Source organism: Mercurialis annua, linkage group LG8, assembly GCF_937616625.2.
Source record: "Mercurialis annua linkage group LG8, ddMerAnnu1.2, whole genome shotgun sequence".
In the NCBI taxonomy this organism is placed as follows: Eukaryota; Viridiplantae; Streptophyta; class Magnoliopsida; order Malpighiales; family Euphorbiaceae; genus Mercurialis; species Mercurialis annua.
Window position 1 is genome coordinate 36,312,868 of NC_065577.1, and position 22,545 is coordinate 36,335,412.

Genomic DNA, 22,545 nt, shown 5'->3' on the forward strand with positions numbered 1-22,545 from the left:
CCGAGCCTGAAACCCGTTAGTCTTCCCCATGGAAGACGAACCCAGATCTGAGTTCGTCTTCCATGTCAAGTAATCAAAGATTCTTTTTAGTTATTTTACCGAAAATATTAAGGAATTTGAGAATTTAATTAACTAATAAAATAAAAAATGACTTACAATAATTGATTTAAGGCCTAAATATTTTTTAAATCCAAACCTTGGCGTTTTTCTATCCATTACGACCAAATCTTTTAATTTTTACAATTATGTCCAATTTGAAAGGCTTTTTTTACAATTTTTTCCAAAACTTTAAATTTTGTTTTTTTTATCAATTGCGACAAAAAAATTATATTAACTCTTTTTATAAGTTAGATAATTTTTTAGAATTTGGTCATAATCGATAGAAGATCCAAATGTTTGGATTTTAAAAAATAAAAGTCGAAGTTTTTTGGTTACAATTGCAAAAAAAGCTTTCAATTTGGATATTATTATAAAAATTTAAAAATTTGGTCGTAATTGATAAAAAGTGTAAATATTTGGATTTATAAAATAAATAGGCCTTTATTTAACACCGATAAAACAAACTGAATAATTTAATTAATTTAAAATATATTTATGTGGCACCAAAATACAAACTTAACGAACAAATTTACCTTTTATTTAAAAAATTAAACTAGGGACAGAGGAAATTTCAAAGAACAAAGGGTTAACGCACCCTCTAAATTTGTGACACGGGGTCATATAGTCCAATTTATACTTTTTTGAGCAGTTAACCCCAAAACTCTTCATTTTTAGGTCAAATAACCCCATAATTTATATTTTTCTTTTAAAAATAGATTTAGGATAATTATATCACAACAGTTAGGGAAATATGTAATTGTTTTTTTGCATTTCTCACTTTCGATTTGTATTATACGCGTTTTAAAAATATAATTATGAAATTATTTAACTAAAAAATAAAGAATTTTAGAATTAAATGCTCAAAATAATATAAATTAAATTATATAATTCAGTGTTACAAGTTCAAGAGGCGCGTTGAACCTTGACCTGGCAATTCGTGTCTGCGGGTCATAAACGGGTCAGACCCGTTTAGACACGGACACGATTAGCCTAAACACGAACACGAACACGACACGATTATTAATCGGGTATAATAGGCAAAACCCAAACACGACACGATTATTACGCGGGTTACACGACACGACCCGTATAAACACGTTTATCTAATAGTGTTAACGAGTCAACCCGTTTAAAGTGATACGTTTAAACACCATTTAACTATTTAAATACTTTTTAAATTTATTTAATATAATACTAAAAGAATTACTACTATATTTTGAAATAAATACTATTATAATTATATATAATATAAAAAAATTAATAAAAATTAAGAATTTAATAATATTTAAATTATAAAAACAAATATTTTTTAACTAAAATTAATTAACCGTGTTTAAACGGGTTAGGCGTGTATAACTCATTTAGACACGAAATTAATCGTGTCATAAACGGGTTGACCCGTTTATGATCCAAACCCATTTACATCAAACCCAAACCCGTTTAATTTCATGTTGTGTCGTATCATTTAATCGTGTCGTGTCTAAAATTGTCAGATCTAGTTGAACCCTTCAATTTTCGAATGATACGATGGTGGCTAATTTTACCATTTGTTTTTTTAGATGATATTCTTGTAAACATCCCATAAGTAAAGGCCAAGTGACCTACCAATTTCCGACGAGGCACTTACGTCAGATTTTATCCATTCTCAATTGATTATCCCAATAAACAAAAACATTTATTCATTAAAAAAAATTTAATTTCCTTCATTTCACAATTCTGTAAATACTAAAATATTTAAAAGATTTAATTTTAAAAAAAATCAGATTATATAAATTAAATGGGAAATACTGCAAATGAAAACCAAACTAGAGGCCTATTCTGCTTCTTCTGCTGGTTCTTTCCTCTACCAGTCACTCTATATTTCAGGTTCAAACAAAATAATCAAATAATAAATATAAAAAAAACTGTCCAAAAATATATAAATTCACTAATTTCAGCTTCTTTCTTTCTTATTATCATCTTTATCCCTTTATTTCATATCCAATTTATCCACAAAAATATTCTCTCAATATTATTACAATTAATCCATTCTTAAATCACCACTAGCACAGTTAATTTAATGGTGGAAATGCATACTGTTTACAATTACTTTTAAGTGTTGTTCTTGTATCAGATTCTCACCATGGATCTCAAAGCACAGTAAATTCACTATCTTTTCTTGTTGTTCATGTTTTATTATATGTTCTATTGATTTCTTGTTCTGTGTTCTTATGGAGTATGAATTTTTGTGGTGAGATTTGAGTTGGGTATTCCATAGAATAGGAAAAGATTGTATTTTTGTTGGTGGGTTTATAGTTTTTGTTATAAAGTTGTAATCTTTGAGTAGTAATGGTGTCTGCAAATGACCCAATGGAGCCTTTTCTGAATTCAATTCAAGTGGTGAAAGATGCACTTTCACCACTCGAACACGGGATTCGAAAAGCAGCTAAGGATTTCGAGAGTTGCTGGGGAGTTTCGAAGAACAATAGGGTTAGTAATCTTGAATTGAATTCTGTAGATAATGAGAGGAATGATGCTAAAGTTCATATCGTTGCGGTGAAAAAGAGGAATTCTAGTAAGAGTAGCTGTAATAATGGGAATTCTATGGCGGTTGAAGAGCGAAAGAAGGGTTTATCGATTAAGGTTCCTGTTAAAATGTTGTTAGGCATGTTTTCGTTGAACTTGGATAACGGGTATAATAAGAACGGTGCTAATACGAGAGCTGAGGTAGGAAAGAAAGGGTTGAAAGAGAGGGAAATGAGAAATGAAGATGGTTCTTGCACAAATTGTTTACAGTTTGCGGTGACTTGGTCAGTGCTTGTTAGTAGTTTTGTTCAGGCATTTCCTAGCCCTTTCAAAACGAGCAAAAAGCGGTTTCAGAAAGTAGGTGATGATGATAAAGATCGTTTGCATTTGTGCAAACCGGGTTCAAAGGTGAAGGTTTTGAGTGAATTAAGGCAAAGCGAGTTGCAGGGTCAGTTTGTCGAAGCAGTTCAGAATGACGGCGGAAATGATAAAGAAGGGAAACATGTATCACTTGAATGCCTTATAGGTTTTATGTTTGATCAATTGTCGTATAACCTACAGAAATTTGATCAAAACTTGCAATCAACAGAGAGTAAAGGCTGTGATGACTATCCAGATCCACCTCCAGTATCTACGCAGTTTAATCATTTGAAGGCAATTATGAGTATCTGGGAAAGTCGTAAGGTTGATGTAAATGGATTTTTGGGAAATTTAAACTTTGCGAGAGTTGGAGGTGTACCGTCAAGTATAGTTGGTGTGTCTTCAGTTAATGAAGAAGGTGATGATGGTCTTAGTGCTGGAACTGGGGTGGAAACTGCGGGTAGTTCACCACAAAAGCTGGCAAGTGGTTTACTTAGTATTCCGTTATCAAATGTAGAGCGCTTACGATCAACACTATCTACCGTTTCATTGACGGAGCTAATTGAGTTTATGCCACAGCTGGGAAGATCTTCTAATGACCATCCTGACAAGAAAAAACTAATCTCTGTACAGGATTTCTTTAGATACACAGAATCTGAAGGTATTGTTGCTTGTCTATCTATTTTTTAAATTTAGTGGCGCTTTTTCGATCTCATTGTCTTTCCAAGTTCAGTGTATTAAATGAAAAATGACGAGTCTACACATTTTCTTTTAAATCCTGGATAATGAATGGTTTAAATTTGATTCAAAGCTACATCATTTGCTGCATGAACCTCATGTGTTATGCTGCAGATGAAAAATGATGCATTGTTAATCTAGTCATTCATTCATTTACAAAGAAAAACAGGTTTTGATAGCTTATGTGAGTTCTAATAGGATTTCTAGAATCTGCTTCAAGACATGGGTGAATATTCCAGCTTTAGAGATGAAGTAAATGAACTACTGTCTGTTTCATGAAATGTTTCGTTTTAATTGATGATGATGTGTAGCTCTGTTGATTTTATGGCCAGCAAGCATGCATTCTGGAAAGAATCAATTATCTTTAATCTTATTGGCATGATAATGAAATCACATCTGGTTACAGAGACCATGATTTATTTTCAAAATCAATAGATTTAAAATTTTAGGATAAACGCCATTTTTTTGTAACTCGATCAATAGCTATAAAGGAATAAAATAATTGATGTGAGAAGGACTTGATGGTGAAACATTTAAAGATTATGCGCTTTTTGATGGTTGCAAGCCTTCAACACATGCAAATATTCCTGCAACTTAAGGGAAACTTATATTACTTGTGGATAGAAGCAAGGACTTGAAGTTTGAGTCAATTGTAGAGACTTGCAACTTTGCAAGAATAATATGTTTACTTATCACTTTTATGCATGGAAGTTCATCAACTCTGTTACTCTCTTTGGTAGTTCGTATGACTGCATGATCGATGTCATCATGTCAACACTTTCTTCTCCTCATTCAAGTCCATGCATTTCTGACAGGAAAGAGATTTTTTGAGGAACTGGACAGAGATGGTGATGGTCATGTAAATTTGGAAGATCTTGAAATTGCAATGAGAAAAAGGAAATTGCCACCAAGATATGCACGGGAATTTATGCAGCGTACGCGAAGTCACTTGTTTTCAAAATCATTTGGTTGGAAACAGTTTTTGTCTCTGATGGAACAGAAGGAATCAACAATTCTTCGCGCTTATACATCCCTCTGTTTAAGCAAGTCCGGGACCTTGAAAAAGAGTGAAATATTGGCATCACTGAAAAATGCTGGACTTCCAGCTAATGAAGACAATGCTGTGGCTATGATGCGATTTTTGAACGCGGACACAGAAGAATCAATTTCTTATGGCCATTTCCGCAATTTTATGCTTTTGCTGCCTTCTGATCGACTTCAAGATGATCCTAGGTACGATTTTCCATTTTGAAAGAGGTGTTTAGAGAGCTTCTCTCAAACTTAATTACAAGATCTATAGTTAGTTTCCCTTTTAGCTCAGCAGTAACTTGAACAAGTGCTCAAATTTAATTCTTTTAATTCACGTGTGCAAGAAGTTTTGTCTGTCGGAGTTGGTCTAATTAGTTCTCTTGATTAGTCCATGCATGCTGTTTTGAAAAGGATAGTGACAATTGCCAAATTTTATGGTAATGAATAGCGCATGGAAATTTGGAGTCAATATTGAATAAAAGATGGATTTTGGCTGTTGTAAAGATGCTGATAATTATTTAAAAACCGTCTTGCCCTCCCAAATTTCCATACTTGTGCATACCAGCCTGTGTATGTGTAGTATTATAGTTAAACATCATGTTTTACTGATGGTGCTTGTAATACATGCAGGAGCATATGGTTTGAAGCCGCAACTGTTGTTGCTGTTGCACCACCTGTTGAGATACCAGCTGGGAGTGTTTTAAGATCTGCATTAGCAGGGGGCCTATCTTGCGCACTCTCTTGTGCTCTAATGCACCCTGTTGACACAATAAAGGTAGGCTTTATAATTAATTTTAGCAGCTAGCTTCTTTATTGTTTTCCTGTGATTTTTTTAACTTTAAATGCCTTTTCAATTATCATTTCATAACGAAATTAAATGTTGTTTACATTCTTCTATTCATAATTCAATGAATGTGCGCCAACTGCCACCATTTCTCTAGTCATTTGTGCCTTCTGTTTATGAGTTGCTTGCACAATGAAGAACCTTTACAGCCATTATGACCGCTGGCCGTGTTTAACACATTCCATGGCCAAATTTTTCATGGTTTTTCTTGTTGAATTGTTCTCCTCTCTCCATCAATGTGTAGCCTTTCCTTCTGGCCAACTTTGTATTTGAATATTAAGAGGTAGTGGAATTTCAAAACATAGTTTTGATGGTCGAGTATATTGGAACATGCAAGTGCAAATTCAAACTGCTGGATGCGTGTTAAACATCTGAGAATTATTGTAAGCATGATGTAAATTGTATTAATACTCATTTTTTCATGGTCTTCTTTAGACTCGGGTGCAAGCGTCAACTCTTACTTTCCCAGAAATCATTTCAAAGCTTCCAGAAATTGGAGCTCAGGGATTATACAGGGGCTCAATACCTGCCATTCTAGGACAGTTTTCAAGGTTCTTATCTTTTTCTTTTATTTGAAGGGCATTTTTTTTTTCGTAGCTGACATTTTTTGTATGGATGTTGCAGCCATGGTTTGCGGACTGGAATATTTGAAGCAAGCAAACTTGTGCTAATAAATTTTGCTCCAACACTACCAGACTTGCAGGTAATGGTTATAATGTTAAAGTTTGTAAACTTTCATAGAGCTCTAGCTGTCTAGCATACATCTAGTGTTCTCGTTCATCGAATATGATGAAGTTACCTCGACATTATTGTCATTGCTATCGTGACATGTCTAAATAATTAACATAGCTGCTCCTGTTCTCGTTCAGTGTTTCTTCCCATTATGTCTCATCGTGATTATAAAAGCCATAGATTGTTTTTATTCACTTTATAGGAAATAGTTACAGTCTATGTTACCAGGACTCACATACAAATGTCCGAGTCGGACAGATATCCGCATGTCGGACTCGTTAATGTTCTAACTAAGGATCACATCCTAAGATTTCTTAGGAAAGGAAAAATCAATCAAAGAAAAGAAAATTAACTAACGGATCATATATTTAAGTTATTGAAAATAAAGACCCCTATAAATTATGGATGTTAATTGAGAGATTTCAGGAATCTCCAACACATTATCTCTTCAGAAGGAAACCTTATCAATGTTGCATTTGCAGTATTCTACTTGATGCATGTGCACCTTAACAAAATGGCAATTATGATTGTCATTGCTTGAAAATCTTGTTAATGATGTTCACGCCCTTCCCTTGAGTTATCTCCTATTTTTTTGCTCTTAGATACTCTCTATCTTATTAGTGACTTTAAAGATTTCTGAACATATATTCCCTAATGATTTAGCATGGAGAATGGAAATTCCATGTAATTGGCCCTACTGAAGCTGCCGCTGAGGCTTAGTCTAGTTTAGTTAAGTGTTTCTGTGAGCATGCTTGCATTTCTGCGAATATGTGAAGTCAGTAAACAACAGTTTAATGAACAAATATTGTAGTTGACCTTATTTTCCATAATTTCCTTGACAAAAGGATGATTTCCGAGTCGCTGGATGATTTTTATTAGTCTTATAGCCTCCTTTATGTAACATATTGGATTTCAAGGAATATAAAAGTTAAATCATTAATTTGTTTATTGCAGGTTCAATCTATATCATCATTCTGCAGCACAGTTCTGGGGACAGCAGTCCGAATCCCTTGTGAGGTGTTGAAGCAACGCTTGCAAGCTGGCCTTTTTGACAATGTGGGACAGGCTATTATTGGTACATGGCAGCAAGATGGTCTGAAGGGGTTTTTTCGTGGAACTGGTGCCACACTTTGCCGTGAGGTTCCCTTTTATGTTGCTGGCATGGGCTTATACGCTGAGTCCAAAAAGGTAATGATATTAGTGTAACTTTATAATCTTCTTTAGTTTTTTTTTTTACCCAACTGTGGCATTTTAATGGTCCATGGTTCCATTTTTATCTTATGTCACAAAACATATATTAACGAGTGGCCAATAGACAAATAAGCCTAAACTTTCATCGCACATTTTGTTTGAACAAAGTAAACCATTGAATCTGAAATTCTGTTCCCGAAAATCCACACTTGAACTGCACAGATGCTCCTTAAATTAATTAAAAATGGCCTTCAAATTAATCTATTAGTTTTCTTACTTTTATGATATTTATTTGCAAGTACCACAATTTTTTGGCAGCAAATTTCAACTTCAGTTAAAGTGAAATTCTAGAGTCAAACGAACAGCTTCAAGATACGGCAGCTCTGATACTGAATTTCATTAGTAATTCGGAGTAATTATTTGTCAATGGAATATGCCCTTGCGCTTGTCTATTATATTTTATTGAAAAACATAAAATGCTATCTTTCAACTCGCGATGACATTACCTACATATGTATATTATGTAATTACTATAAGGACAAGTCGACCTCTCCTTTGTCCTCGTATGTTGAGAAACTAAATGAGTAAAGGGTCAATCGGGTCCATGAACTTGTGACTCAGGGTCAAATAATTCATTTTAGACCATTTTGATTACTCAAGGACAATACTCTTCATTTTTGGGACAAAATTATATGATATGAATAAGTTCATGGACCATAATGACTCAGTTTTGTCCTTAATTGAAATTGAGAGTATTGTCCTCAGTTGATCAAAATGGCTGAGAGTGAGTTATTTGACTTCGAGTGACAAGTTAAGGGCCGGGTTGACCCTTTGCTTGATATTAAACTCTCAAATTATGTTTCTGTCTCAATGTCCGCTACATACACTTCCAATTAGTTCTGAATCATTGCTTTGTTTTCTCTTTTTCAGCTTGTTCAGCACATGCTAAGACGGGAACTAGAACCGTGGGAAACAATAATTGTTGGAGCCTTATCGGGAGGGCTAGCTGCTGTGACTACTACCCCTTTTGATGTGATGAAAACTAGAATGATGACTGCACAGGGAAGATCCTTACCGATGTCAATGGTAGCTATCTCTATACTTCGCCGTGAGGGTCCTCTCGGTCTCTTTAAAGGAGCAGTACCTAGGTTTTTCTGGATTGCTCCATTAGGTGCCATGAACTTTGCTGGTTATGAGCTAGCAAGGAAGGCTATGGACAAACATAACGCGTCGGCAAATGATCAACTTCCTCCAAAGAAGTTGGCTACTACTGGGTAGATTTTGCAAAACTTAATACATTGTTCACTGGAGCATCCAAGGCTGTTTTTGTTTCGTTCCAGCTGCGGGAAGTTTTTAGTATTTTCTCCCCAGATTTTCAGCAGGATGTGCATCAAATATCATTCGCCGACAAGCCTTTTTGTTTTTCAATGAAGACATTGTACTTTTCAGCCATAGCTTGTTTTAGAATTTCTTGTTACTTAGTGATGGCTGCTCAATTTCTTTTTGCTTATATTTTTGAATCAGCTTCAATTTTTGTACATTTTATGTGCAGTTAAATTTTGTTCAATTACTAGCAAAAATCTTTTTTTGCTTTACCTTCAGTTTTTCTATCTGCTTCAGTTTTGTACACTTAAAGTGCAGTTAATTTTGCTATTTTATTAATCTGAATCTTCAGCATATTCAATCTCAAAATCAAAATTTTTATTTGTTTTTTTTATGGCCTAATGTTTGAAAAAAATCCCGACCTTTCAGCTCCTTTTCAGGTCTACCCTGACGTTGATTGAATGATTTCGTCATTTAAGTAAAAAAATTGACAAAAATTGAAAAATAGGGATACAATTGAAACAATAAAATGCAAAATAGGGTAAAATTGATCAATTTTCAACATCAGGATATGATTAAAAATGATAAGGTCGGGGTTTTTTTTGAGACGTTAGACTTTTTTTTATAGTAGACTATCCAATTTAATGGTTTTTTAAAATCGTTTTCCTTCATATCCTTGAACATTATGAAAAGTTGGGAGAGCAAGTTTTATAAGAAATTCCTAACGAACAAATTATATCAACGTTTAGTGATGTAAAGGACAGTCCAAGAATTTTTTTAAAAAGTCTTCGATATTCTGATTTTTTATTTCATGGCCTTTGGTGGAATTTTTTTGGTTCAGTTTGATGATTTCAGTTAGGTTTATATTGGAAATTAAATAACAGAATTGATGTCCAAAACAAAATCTAACCTAAAGACTAAAAAAAACTCAAATCAAACCGAAATGTTTTTTTTTTCAAAATCGAACCAAACCCGTCAGTTTGGTCGATTATTTTAGAACTTATAAAAAATTATGTGTAAAAACCAAAGGGAACTGAAAATTCAATTTTTTATAATATTATACCGAACCAAATTCAGTTTGGTTTTTGGTTTGGGTTGGTTTATAATTAAATTAATTGTAAAAAATGTCCAAAACTGAACCAAATCAAAAATTGATTTTTTATAGTATCAAACTAACCAAGCCGAAGAAAATTAATATTTTCCATTTTTCAGAACCGAATTGAACTGAACAATTTTTTTTTCCAACAAAGAACTGCACTAGAATTTTATTTTTTTTGATACAGAACCAAACCCGTTCTTTTGGTCGGACTTTCTGTTCTATCGGATATTTGGTTTGATCATATTTTTGGTTCAGTCAGATTTTTCAGTTCGGATTATTATAATTTAACTAAAATTATTATGTCTAAAATCGAACTGAACCGAAAAACTAATCAATTTAAAATTTCAAAAAGAACCATTTTTAAGTAGTGATACTCATTTTCATTATCATTCCTAAATTAATTTATTGAACCGAACAACTTAATAATCATTCACATACCCATTCTTTTTCATGCACATTCTCATTTTGATTTCGAATCCTAACCTTGAAGTAAATGCTCCTAAATTATTACATGTAAATATTTTTACTGCTATCCCTTTTGAAAAACAGACCACAAACTAGAGATGTCAACCAAAAAGAAAACCCGGAGATCCTATCAAGCTTTCTTCTTAATGGAAGAAGCGGGTCCGTTGCCGGTAGCCGAAGCTGTGTTGGTAGGGAAGAGCCCACGCACTATGCCGAGTACTGCGATAGCCATTGAAGGGTAATAGTTAAACATCAGTTCCGTTGATGCCCTCCCTGAATCCAACAGTACCGCTATTATCGGAACCTGAAACATATATACACATAAATTTTAACATAGACTAAGTCTATCACGTCATTCATGAACTAAACCTACTACATTATGACACGTCATTAAAATAATGACGATATCGTAATATTACTATTTAAAAGTGTAAATAAGTAATGAACAAAATTACGATATTGACATTTTAATGACGTGTATATTAACATTTTCAATGTAAAATATCGTAATATTACTATTTCAAATCTTCTACTTTAATGTAAAAATTTTATTTTTTTTCGTATCAGTGTTTTAATTTTTTCAAAATATATCAAATGAGGGTTTTAAACCGTTTTTCTATCACCGAATTGCTAACAAGGTCTTAAATTTGCTTATATGATTTGTCATTTTAATGCCCCATATATATATATTTATATAAGCATAACATTACATATAAAATTATTATTTCTATTAATATGACGCATGAATTGAAGTAAATAAGAAAGTTATTTATGGCTTTTAGCACAACGGTAATCGAAAAACGGCTAAAAACACTCATTTGATATATATTTTTTAAAAAGTTGAAACACTGATAAGAACAAAATAAAGCCGAGACACGAAAATATAAGATTTGAAAAGTTTTGGACGCTACTGATGTAATTTTTACATATTTAAATGCTTCACAATTAAATTTGACCATTTAGAAGGAGAGTATATGATTTGATAAGAAAGAACATGAAAAAACAAGAAATTTACCATAAAAGTGGCTATGGAGGTGTTATAGATCAAGCAAGTAGTTTGATACCAAGGCTTCACAGTTAACATTGAATAGATATTTAAAAGAACAAGAGGCCAATGCACTATCATTTCTGTCCAAACCATAGCCACGAAGAAAGTTGGCTTCTCCTCGTACAGAAAGTCACCGCATCCTTGAGTGTACCAACTCCTCACCTTTATCAATATCTCCGGGAACAGTTCGGCCGGCAGACATGTCTGCGAATCGATCAACGGCGTCACGATAGCCAATATGAAATAGTTCATTAACAGTATCCGATCGACTATCTTCAACATTGCACCCATTTCTTTCTTTATTTTCTACCTTTTTTTTGGTTTACTTCTTCTTGGTGTTCTTGAAAAAGAAATATAAAGCTTAATTTATAGAAAATTTAAGATAATTTATACTAACTGTCTCTAAACTATTGTCTCTCTCTTCGAACCATCTATAAATTTTAATTCGTATATATTAAAACTATCCTTAAAATTTTATTTGATAATTTGATTGTCTCTGCTTTAACTTCTGCGTGTTTCCGTCGATTTTAATGACCTGGAATGCCAACTAGAGTACTATAAGAACAATTTTCGCCATGCGTCGCCACATGGAAATTCCACACGTTGTATAGGATTTCAACTAGCACGTCATATCATTAAAATTGACGGAAACAGTAACGGCATGGACAAAAAATTAAGTATAATTAGGATACAAATTAATATTATGGACGGTTTGGATAGAAAAATGATAGTCCAAGAATATTAGAGTAAATTATCCGAATATTTAAGGGTCAAACTGGAATATGGGCAATAACATTACATTAAATTAAAGGCCGGCGTAATTTGTTTTTTAGTGCAATATCTCATCATTTGCATTTGGTACTTTTTTAATCATATGGAGAGAGATGGGTAGCGACATTTTTTTACGATACGTATTGGTTTAATATATTTATTGTGCAAAATAAAAAAGAATTTATTGGCCGGTTGTTGTTAAATTGTAGAGAAAATTACACCATTTACCAAAAAAAATGAAAATAATTACAAAATTACATGTTGACTCTTTTTATTTATAAAAATATTAATAATATTTACAAAAGTACAAAAAAATAAAAAATAATATCAAACATACGGTGTATACTGTGGGTATAATGTCAGTATACTAATAAACTAACATTATATCAACATTATACCAAAATTATACCGACATTATACATACTGAGATTTTATTAATATTAAATAAAAATTTACCAAAATTATATCAAATCGTATACTAAAAATTAAATTAATAATATACCAAAATTATACCAACAGTATACCAAAAGTGTATACATCAAAATATACTGAAATTCTATTATTACATCAACATTACACCACATCGCATACTAAATATTAACCTAACAATATACTAAAATTATACCAATAATATACAAATTCTCTAGTTCATTACCAACTATAGTGAAAAGTACATATAAAAAAAATATACATGTTATAAAAAATATATAAAAATTTATAATCGATATACCGAAAATATACTGAAATTATACCAATAATAAACCAAATATTATTTATAAATTATCTGATTTATAGTTTTAGTATTCCAAAATTATACCATAATTATACCGATATTATACAAATCGTACTTTTGTAATTAATTTTCATTTTTTGGTACTTTTGTAATTAATTTTAAATTAGTCATATTTTTGTAAATAAAAAAAGTTTACTGGTATTTTTGTAAATATTTTTAAAATTTTAGGTACTTTTGTCATCGCCCCTAAATTGTATCTAGTTTTCAATCATCATTATTGGTCATTATAGAGTGTAGAAAGTTTGATTTTCAAGGCCTTACTGTGTTGCTATAACTTATGTAAGCTTTACTTCTGTAAATTTATTCTAAGGGTTATCTTTAATACTATCACAAAAAAATCACTTAATTTTTAAAAATATTTATTAAGTAAAAAATTAATTTTTTCTCAGAAATAACCTTTACGCATTTACATACTTTTTGTTACTACAAAAAAATACATTACTTTTTAATACGGTTTTGATAATTATTAATACATCTCGATACGGTACGTAAACAGTGGAAACCTAATACGTATTTTTGAACTTTTTTGAATATTAGATGTAAATTTTTCTGGAAGTATGTATCTCTGTAATTTTTTTTTCATTTTTTGGATTTTTCCTGTAATTTCACCTTATTCTACTGATATAAACTTATTACTAGAAACTGAAAATGTTTCTTCTCCGTAAAATAATTATTTAAATTTTTAAATATAATTGTACGTGATTGTAGACACCTATTTTCCGGACTCGCAAAAGGTGATAAGACTGAAGCGTCCAATGACGATTTTCAGAGAAATTTATACGGATGACGAGCTTGTGGTCCGTTTAGTTGGATTCAAACTGGCTAGAAATCGTTGTCGCTTAAAGATTAGAGGGGTCAGAGATTCGTGAATTTATAAAAGGGAGCTTCTTCTACCCATTTGAACTCAGTCCGCAGTAAGCATGTAAACTCATAAGATATGTGTACATATGTGTATGTATATATTTATAATTTCATAAATGGACAAGTTTAAACTAAGCCATTTCCAACTATTCTACAGTCTTTTTGAGCCTATTCAAGATGGGTATTAATTCTAACTTGGGAGCTACACTTTAAATTCTATTAATTTGGGAGCTCTAAAAAAATTCAAAATAACCAGGTTTCAAGCATCAACAATTAGACAATTTTTTCGATGGTTTCACAAAGACAACTTTTATTTTCAAATGTTTTAATTCTAATTTTATTTGTTCTTGTATGAATTTCTTAAGAAATTTGAATTACATTATTTGAACTTAATTGTACTTTCTCGTTGTTTATATATAGTCGTAGCTTGTAGTGTGTGTAAGCTATTAAGTAGTAGAGATTTGCCACACTTGTGGTTTATAAATATACTTGATTCACTAAAAAAAATGTAAAACTTTAGCTCGTTGAATAAAATTATATTATAATTGCTAATGAAATTGAAAAAGAGGCGAATTTGATTTATTTACTAATTATTTATTTGAACAAATATAATAATTTGCTTGATCGAGTCTGATTTACCGTCACTATAAGATAAAAGTATTCAACTGTATATGAAATCGTGAGTGTCATAAAAAAATCTTGCATTTTGATTTGAGAACTGATTGATCAAATGGAAGAAACTGTATTGCTATATACAATCTTGACAATTTTATTTCTTCTTCTTACATTGAAGTTGTTAACTACAAAAAAACAATGGAAAAACAACCTCCCGCCAAGTCCGCCTTCTTTCCCGATCATCGGCCATCTCCACCTCCTAAAGCAACCAATCCAGCGAACTCTCGAAAACCTCTCAAAGAAATACGGTCCGATCATCAGTCTCCGATTTGGGAGCCGTCAAGTAATCCTCGTATCATCACCTTCGGCAGTTGAAGAATGCTTCACCAAGAGCAACGATCGTATTTTGGCTAATCGTCCACATTTCTTGATGGGCAAGTATTCGAATTACAACAATACGACGCTAGTCACCGCGAACTACGGTGATCACTGGCGTAATCTCCGCCGCATAAGCGCGGTTGAAATCTTTTCATCTACTCGTCTGAATAATTTTGAAACTGTTCGTAAAGACGAAGTCAACTCACTACTTCGTAAAATTTATAAAATTTCGTCTCGTGGTTTCGCTAAGGTCAATCTCAGGTCAATGTTTTTTGATCTAACTGTTAATATAATGATGAGAATGATTGCAGGAAAGAGGTGCGAAGAAGACGAAGAAACGGGGTTGAAGATAAGGGAGATAGTTGTAGAGTTCTTCGGGTATACCGAGATGACTCATGTTGGAGATCTGTTTCCAAGTTTTGAATGGTTTGATTATAACGGATTTATAAAGAAGATAATTGGATTTAGTGGAAAATTGGATTTGTTTCTACAAGGATTGATTGATGAACATCGGATGGATCAAGATAGAAATAGCATGATTAATCATTTGCTTGCTTTGCAGGAATTGCAGCCAGATTACTATTCAGATGAAATCATTAAAGGCCTTGTTCTGGTTAGTTGACTTCAATTTTAATTTATTTTTATTCAAAAATGTTACTTTCTTTACAGTAAATCTCACCAAAAATGTTATATATCTACAATCGAATCAGGCACCGCATGAATTGATAGATTTTGGGCAATTAAAATTCTTGAATTTTACACAACTAGCTTAAACAAAATCCGTTTTTTTTGCAGGATAAAAAATAGTTTATTTTTGTAAAAAATCACGTCAGAAATGATTCAAACTCTGTTGGTAAAATATATATTTAGCGATAGTGTGTTTTCTAGCAGTGAAAAATGCTCGATTCCCTTATGGGATTCAGCCGAATTAGGACCTTAAAAGTGTGATTTCTAAAAGTGAATTTCACCATATAGCTAATCCTCTCTCACTCATATGAGCTGACCTATGATGCCACAATTCAGTTTTATCATTATGTCCGTCCGAGTAATCTCCAATGTTCTTACAAGCGCATTCTCTGTGAGAATATTATAACGTTGTAATATACCCTTTATCATAGTTAAACAACCCTTAGAAATTATAGTATGTCAATCTCCACCTGAATAATTGTACCCTTATTTGTTATGTTTATCCACATAAATCTAATTCTATTATATTTCTTGAATTGATAAAGCTAAAAATGTTCGGACCATCCCATCATACGTCCCTATCTATACAGAGCAACTACCCTTGACAACAAACTCTTTATCATCTGCCATTTTTACTGTGTCATTCCACTCCCTGAAAGAATTGAACAATTTTTTCTTAATATATCATCGTCCTATGGAAACCGTTACTATAACATATAATTATTCTTTGCAGGTTATGTTGGTTGGAGGAATAGATACCACAGCTGTAGCATTAGAATGGGCCATCACAAATTTGCTCAACAATTCAAATGTCTTGAAGAAAGCCTATGATGAAATCAATGATAAAATCGGCGAGGAAAGGTTAATAAATGAATCAGACTTAACAGAGCTAAAGTATCTCCAGAGTATCATATACGAGAATCTTAGATTATGTCCGGTCGCCCCACTCTTGATTCCGCACGTGGCATCCAATGATTGTACTGTAGGAGGGTTTCATGTGCCTGCTAATTCAATGGTAATAGTAAATATGTGGGAAATTCAAAGAGATCCAAATCTATGGGATGATCCGACATGTTTTAAACCCGAGAGATTTGAGAATGGGAAAGTCGATGGATTCAAGTTATTGCCATTCGGGTTTGGAAGGCGATCTTGCCCCGGAGAAGGCTTAGCTAATAAAGAAATGGGTTTGGCTTTGGGTTCGCTAATTCAATGCTTTGAATGGGAGAGAATTGGTGGTAAAGAGATCGATATGACTGAAAAAACAACGGCTACTATGTCTAAAGTTGAGCCTTTAGAGGTTCTGTGTAAAGCTCGCCCAATTCTACACGAATTACTATCTTAAGGGTCGTGTTAATGCAATATAAAACTTGACGTCTAAATTTTAATTCGTTTCGTGTTGGTGATAAATTTTAATTTTGTTTCTGTAAGAAAGATTTTGATTATCAAAATTAAATTTATTTCAACTTTTATTTTGGCGACTAAAAATCCCTCGGGTAAAATAAAATTTAATATAGTCACCAAAATAAAATAACCACAGTTGTGTGTTGAGGAACTTCAGGGTTGAAGAGACTTGATTTGGAGCTATATGAAGGATGAGTGACCTACTGAAAAGTTTGCAAAAATCGCGGATAGGTGACAGTGGGCCATTTACTAAAAAATTTGCAAAAATCGCGGGTAGTTGTTGGTGGGTAACCTATTGCGGTGGGTGGGTGACTGAGGGCGACATATTAAATAATAATTTATTTTATGATTTAATAAAAAATATTAAATTAATTTTTTTATTTTAAAAAATTAGCGATAGATTCAAATCCATCGCTAAAATCCGTAGTTAATTTTTTAAATTTCCGTCGCTATTTTTTTAATCCGTTGCCGAATTATTTAGCGGCTAGATATTCGCCGACGGATTAAATCCGTCGACAATATGTCGGTAAACATTTTTGCCGGTAGATTTTTACTTTTCTGTCGCTAAAGGCAGAATTTCTAGTAGTGTTAAACCACATATATAGAATTTGAATTCTTCATACGAAGTTAAGTAGGTAATCGTAAAATAATTAGTTTAAAAATACTTCACAACATCTTTTTTGTTCTATATATATACTTCACATTCAGTATAAAATAATTGAAAATTTGAATATTTTAAAAAAAAAATCATTGTTACTACTTTTTGAATTATGTATTAAGAAAACTAAAATTTAAAGGCGTAATGGTAAAAAATCCAAATCTTTACGACTTGTTGCAATTATATTCAAACTTTTTAATTTTTGCAATAATATCCAAGTTGAATTTTTTTTACAATAATATCCAAATTGTACTTTTTTAGCAATAATAGTCAAATTTATGGCTAAACTTGTTGTTTTCAATTAAGATATTAGGCTATTATTATGTTTTGATGTATAATAATCTATACTATGTATAAAAGCACGGATGGGGGGAGGGGACAGGAAAATTTACTGAATAATGCTTTTCAGTTTACTACTAAATAAAGATTTTATAGCCATTAACTAATTAGTTATTTAATTAATCACTGTTGTAATTAAAGTCCTAATTAGAATAGGTAGCTAAATTATCCCCAATTTAGTTTTTAATATGCAAAAAATAACTAAATTGTCTACAAATTAGTAGTAATACCTATCTTTTAGTTTGATTGAACTACAAAATTAAAATACTGTATTTGGTCAATATATTATTATTTAAATTTCTATCTTATTATTTTTAAAGATATTATTAATTAAATTAAGTTAATTATGGTTATTATAAAATCAGAAGAAAAATAAATTCAGTATGGAAAAACATTTAATAACCGAATATATTATATTTACTTTTACAAAAATTCTTAACTAATTTAATATTAATGATAAATAAAAAATTAATATAATTATAATAAATTTACTAATATGTTTATTGACCAGTTACGTTACGAGCCACGTGCATAGCACGTAATGCGAGACTAGTATAGTAAAAGTCCCAAAAAATGGCAAAAAATTCAGAAAAAATCACATAAAAAGTGCAATTTGGATATTATTGCAAAAATTAAAAGGTTTGGATATAATTGCAACAAGCCGTAAAGATTTGGGTTTTTTTTGCCATTAACCAAATTTAAATTACAACAAGCACGATATCCAATTCATTTGAAACGAAATATTACATTTTATCTTTGTGATAATAAACAGAAGATTTCGTTCATAAAAAAAAAACAGAAGATTTCATTTGAAAATGAATTTCAAATTGGATTCATATAAAACCAAATTAAAAAACATATGATCCAAATAGAGACCAAGAAAAAGGATGGAATGGTGATCAAGCTTTCTTTTTAATGGAAGAAGTAGGTTTATTGCTCGTAGCCAAAGCAGTGTTGATGGGCAATAGACCACGCACTATGCCCAATATTGCTATAGCCATATAAGGGTAGTAGTTCCCCATCAGTTCCGCCGATGCCCTCCCTGAACTTAACACCACCGCTAATACAGGAACCTGATACATAAATGCACGTTTGTTATAAAATTACAAATCAAATTGATTACTTAATTAAATAAATGTTTTGGGGTAATGTTATAAAAATTCATCAATTTTGCACGTTTTTTCAATTTAAACACGTTCTTTAAAACTTTTTATTAAAGTACACTATCTTATATTTTTTCTCAAATTCATACACGGTGCTGACGTGACACTCATTCATTGGTACAATTTGCTGAGCTGTAAGTCATTTTTAACTAATAAATGAGTGACACGTCAGCACCGTGTATGAATTTGGGAAAAATAAAAATAAAAGTTGGTGTATTTTTATGAGAATTTTTAGAGAACGTGATTAAATTATAAAAAAATATAAAATTTGTGAATTTTTAGGACATTAATCCTAAAGTTTTTTGTAACTCAAATTTATATAGTGAAAATCAATTTAATATTTTGACATTCAATGTTGGTTCAATTTTGTTTTCTGAAAATTATATTCTAATTTTTTTATTAATAGAGTCTGTGCCTAGAAGTCGAAGTTGGTGGCAACCGGATTGCACATAATTGGTTCATTTACAAATTTAATGATTTCATAATAAAATAAATTACCACTACTATTTTCTATAATTATCTATAAAAATATTTGATTTATTATTATTTCATAATGTTTATAGTTTTCAATTACTAATTATATTATGAGAAATGTGTTACATTAGCAGCAACGTGCGAACCATGCAAAATAATACTAATATTCATATATTAAAATAATTTACTGTAAATTGAACCATCTAAAAGGTAAGTGACAACCGGATGTCTAGTTCCGGTTGCACTTGAGGGGGAGTGTTAAAGATAATCCCACATTGATTAGAAAAACAAATATAAATGAGTTTATAAGTGTGAAGGTTCAACCACCTATTAACTAGTTCTAGCTATTTTGGTCATGGTTGAACTTAAACACTCTCATAAGCATGTGGGTAAATTGTCACATTCTCACCAATTTATAATTAATTACTCCCACCAATTTATCAAAAATAATATTTCTAATATGGTATCAGAGCAGGTTTGGCCCGGAATCTTAATCACCCGGTTGTCCGTCTGGATGTTCAGTCCCAGCGGCCCGGTCCGGTGTTGCCGCTGTGTATCACATCACATTTACAATTTCAGGGGGAGTTAATTTCAAGTGACAACCGGATGTCCAGTCCCGATTGCACTTGAGGGGGAGTGTTAAAGATAATCCCACATTGATTAGAAGAACAAATATAAATAAGTTTATAAGTGTGAAGGTTCAACCACCTATTCTCATTTATATTTGTTCTTCTAATCAATGTGGGATTATCTTTAACAGGTAATCGATTTTGAAAGTCACTAAACTTTCATAGTAGTTTAGTCACAAAATCCTGATGTGTTTTATTTCGATGACTAAATTTTAATTTTATTTGAAAAACAGGGATGTTTGATAACTAAACACATAAAATCGAGTTGATTACAGACTTCTTATATATTTAAGGCTTAATGGTAAAAAAAATTCAAACATTTACGACTTGTTGCAATTATATCCAAACCTTTTAATTTTTGCAATACTATCCAAATTGCATTTTTTTGTTGCAATAATATCCAAATTGAATTTTTTTGTAGCAATATAGTCAAATTGATGGCTAAACTTGTTATTTTCAATTAAGATATTAGGCTATTATTATTTTTTGATGTATAATAATATAGTAAAAGTCCCAAGAAATGGCAAAAAACTCAAAAAAATCACATAAAAAGTGCAATTTGATATTATTACAACAAAATAATGTAATTTGAATATTATTGCAAAAATTAAAAGGTTTGGATAAAGTTGCAACAAGTTGGAAAGGTTTGAGTTTTTTTTACCATTAAGCCTATATTTAATCAAACAATAAGATAAAATTTAGGGTTAATGTCACCATATAACACAATGTTTTGCGCTTTTTTTTCCGATTTAAGCCCAAACTACAAAACTTCTCATCTAATAACACAACCTTTCATTATATATATAGCATAAATGTCTAAAATGACGTTATTTTGGTCAGTCATACGGTAACAAACAACATCATTTTTATAAAAATTAAAGCATAAAATTGAAACCGGGTTATAAAATGAAAAGTTTAAAATTTCTATGCTAAATGATAAGACAAATTATATCTTGGGCTTAAAATGAAAAAACACAAAAAATTGTTATATATGATGACATTAACGCTCCATTTAATATATATAATCAAACACCGATTGCTAAATAAGTACAATAATGTTTGAAATCAAAAAAATATTAATTTTGATTCAAATGAAATTAAAGTTTAGTTTTTGAAATAAAAAACATCAAATTTTTATTATAAAAAGAAGTAAATAGAAAGTTTAGTAAATCATCATTCATAAAAAAAAAAAAAAAAAAACTCTAGAAATCAATATACCGAAGGTAAATAGATGATTTGATAAGAAGGAAAGAAAAAAATAATTTTACCATGGAAGTGGCGATGGAGGTGCCATAGATCAAGCAAGTAGTTTGAAACCAAGGCTTAGAAGTTAACATTGCATAGATATTGAGAAGAACAAGAGGCCAATGAAATATCATTTCTGTCCATACCATAGCTACGAAGAAAGTTGGCTTCTCCTCGTACAAAAAGTCACCGCATCCTTGAGTGTACCAGCTCCTCAGCTTTATCAATTTCTCCGGAAACATTTCCGCCGGCAGACATGTCTGCGAATCGATCAATGGCGTTGCGAATGCCATTACGACGTAATTCATTAACAGTAGCGCATCTACTATCTTCAACAATACTCCCATTTTTTTTCTTGTTTCTCTCTGTTTTAGTTTACTTCTTTTTGGTGCTCTTGAAGAGAAATAGAAGTTTAATTTATAGAAAGTTTAGGGTTAAAATTGGAAATATAGATATAATATAACATTAAATTAGAGGCTGGCTTAATTATTATTTGGTACCATATAATATATGTCCTCGTTTTGCATTTTTGCATTTTTTTTAATCAAGAGACACGTTCTTACAACTATAGTTGGCTTAATTAATATACATTTTTATTTATTTTGCAAATCAAAGTGAATACAAACTTTGATTTGTTGATGATAAATAGTATCAATTTATTAAGGTTTAATCATTCAAGAAATTTAAAATTTTGCAGGTGAAGTCGATTTAACCAAATCTTTAAAACAACGCTAATTAATTTTTTTATAAGCATATTTTGATTTTAGCTCTTTGATAAATCTTTTTCGAAATGAAGCCAATTTATATATATATATATATATATATATATATATATATATATATATATATATATATATATATGTTTCAATTATGATCATTTCAATAATAATATCTTAATTTTGATAAATATTTTTTAAATAAATAAATTTGGTTAGAGTTAAAAAATTTCAAATGTTTGATATTTTTTGGATAAAAAGATTATTAAATCGGATAAAAGACTATAATCGAAAGCTAAAAATGTAAAATAGGCTGAAATTAGTGTTTTGATAAGACATAGGAGAATTGATAGCACGGGAAAAAATTCGATATTTTTAAAGT

At 31.2% G+C, this 22,545-nt stretch overlaps 4 protein-coding genes across 5 annotated transcripts; 2 read left to right on the top strand and 2 right to left on the bottom strand.

The window, feature by feature from the left end:
* The first annotated feature begins 1,906 nt into the window (after positions 1-1,906).
* LOC126660516 (uncharacterized) lies at positions 1,907-9,093 on the top strand. The gene is made up of 7 exons (XM_050354073.2): positions 1,907-3,625; positions 4,518-4,935; positions 5,362-5,506; positions 6,011-6,126; positions 6,200-6,278; positions 7,262-7,495; positions 8,429-9,093. The coding sequence occupies exons 1-7, from the start codon at positions 2,428-2,430 to the stop codon at positions 8,774-8,776; spliced, it is 2,538 nt and encodes an 845-aa protein (XP_050210030.1). The 5' UTR covers positions 1,907-2,427; the 3' UTR covers positions 8,777-9,093.
* Positions 9,094-10,371: 1,278 nt separating this feature from the next.
* On the bottom strand, positions 10,372-11,742 carry LOC126659596 (uncharacterized). The gene is made up of 2 exons (XM_050352892.1): positions 11,401-11,742; positions 10,372-10,689 (listed from the first exon to the last, which is right to left on the bottom strand). Exons 1-2 carry the CDS (start codon positions 11,722-11,724, stop codon positions 10,516-10,518), a joined length of 498 nt encoding a protein of 165 aa, XP_050208849.1. The 5' UTR covers positions 11,725-11,742; the 3' UTR covers positions 10,372-10,515.
* A 2,725-nt stretch (positions 11,743-14,467) lies between these two features.
* Positions 14,468-17,007, top strand: LOC126659953 (cytochrome P450 81Q32-like). The gene is made up of 2 exons (XM_050353284.2): positions 14,468-15,464; positions 16,272-17,007. Exons 1-2 carry the CDS (start codon positions 14,589-14,591, stop codon positions 16,878-16,880), a joined length of 1,485 nt encoding a protein of 494 aa, XP_050209241.1. The 5' UTR covers positions 14,468-14,588; the 3' UTR covers positions 16,881-17,007.
* A 1,632-nt stretch (positions 17,008-18,639) lies between these two features.
* LOC126659965 (uncharacterized) lies at positions 18,640-21,846 on the bottom strand. 2 transcript variants are annotated; one of them, XM_050353299.2, is made up of 2 exons: positions 21,594-21,846; positions 18,640-19,009 (listed from the first exon to the last, which is right to left on the bottom strand). In XM_050353299.2, exons 1-2 carry the CDS (start codon positions 21,792-21,794, stop codon positions 18,836-18,838), a joined length of 375 nt encoding a protein of 124 aa, XP_050209256.1. In that variant the 5' UTR covers positions 21,795-21,846; the 3' UTR covers positions 18,640-18,835. The 2 variants fall into 2 exon arrangements, with proteins under 2 accessions (XP_050209256.1, XP_050209255.1); XM_050353298.2 differs by having other exon boundaries at positions 21,471-21,844.
* Between the last annotated feature and the right edge of the window lie 699 nt (positions 21,847-22,545).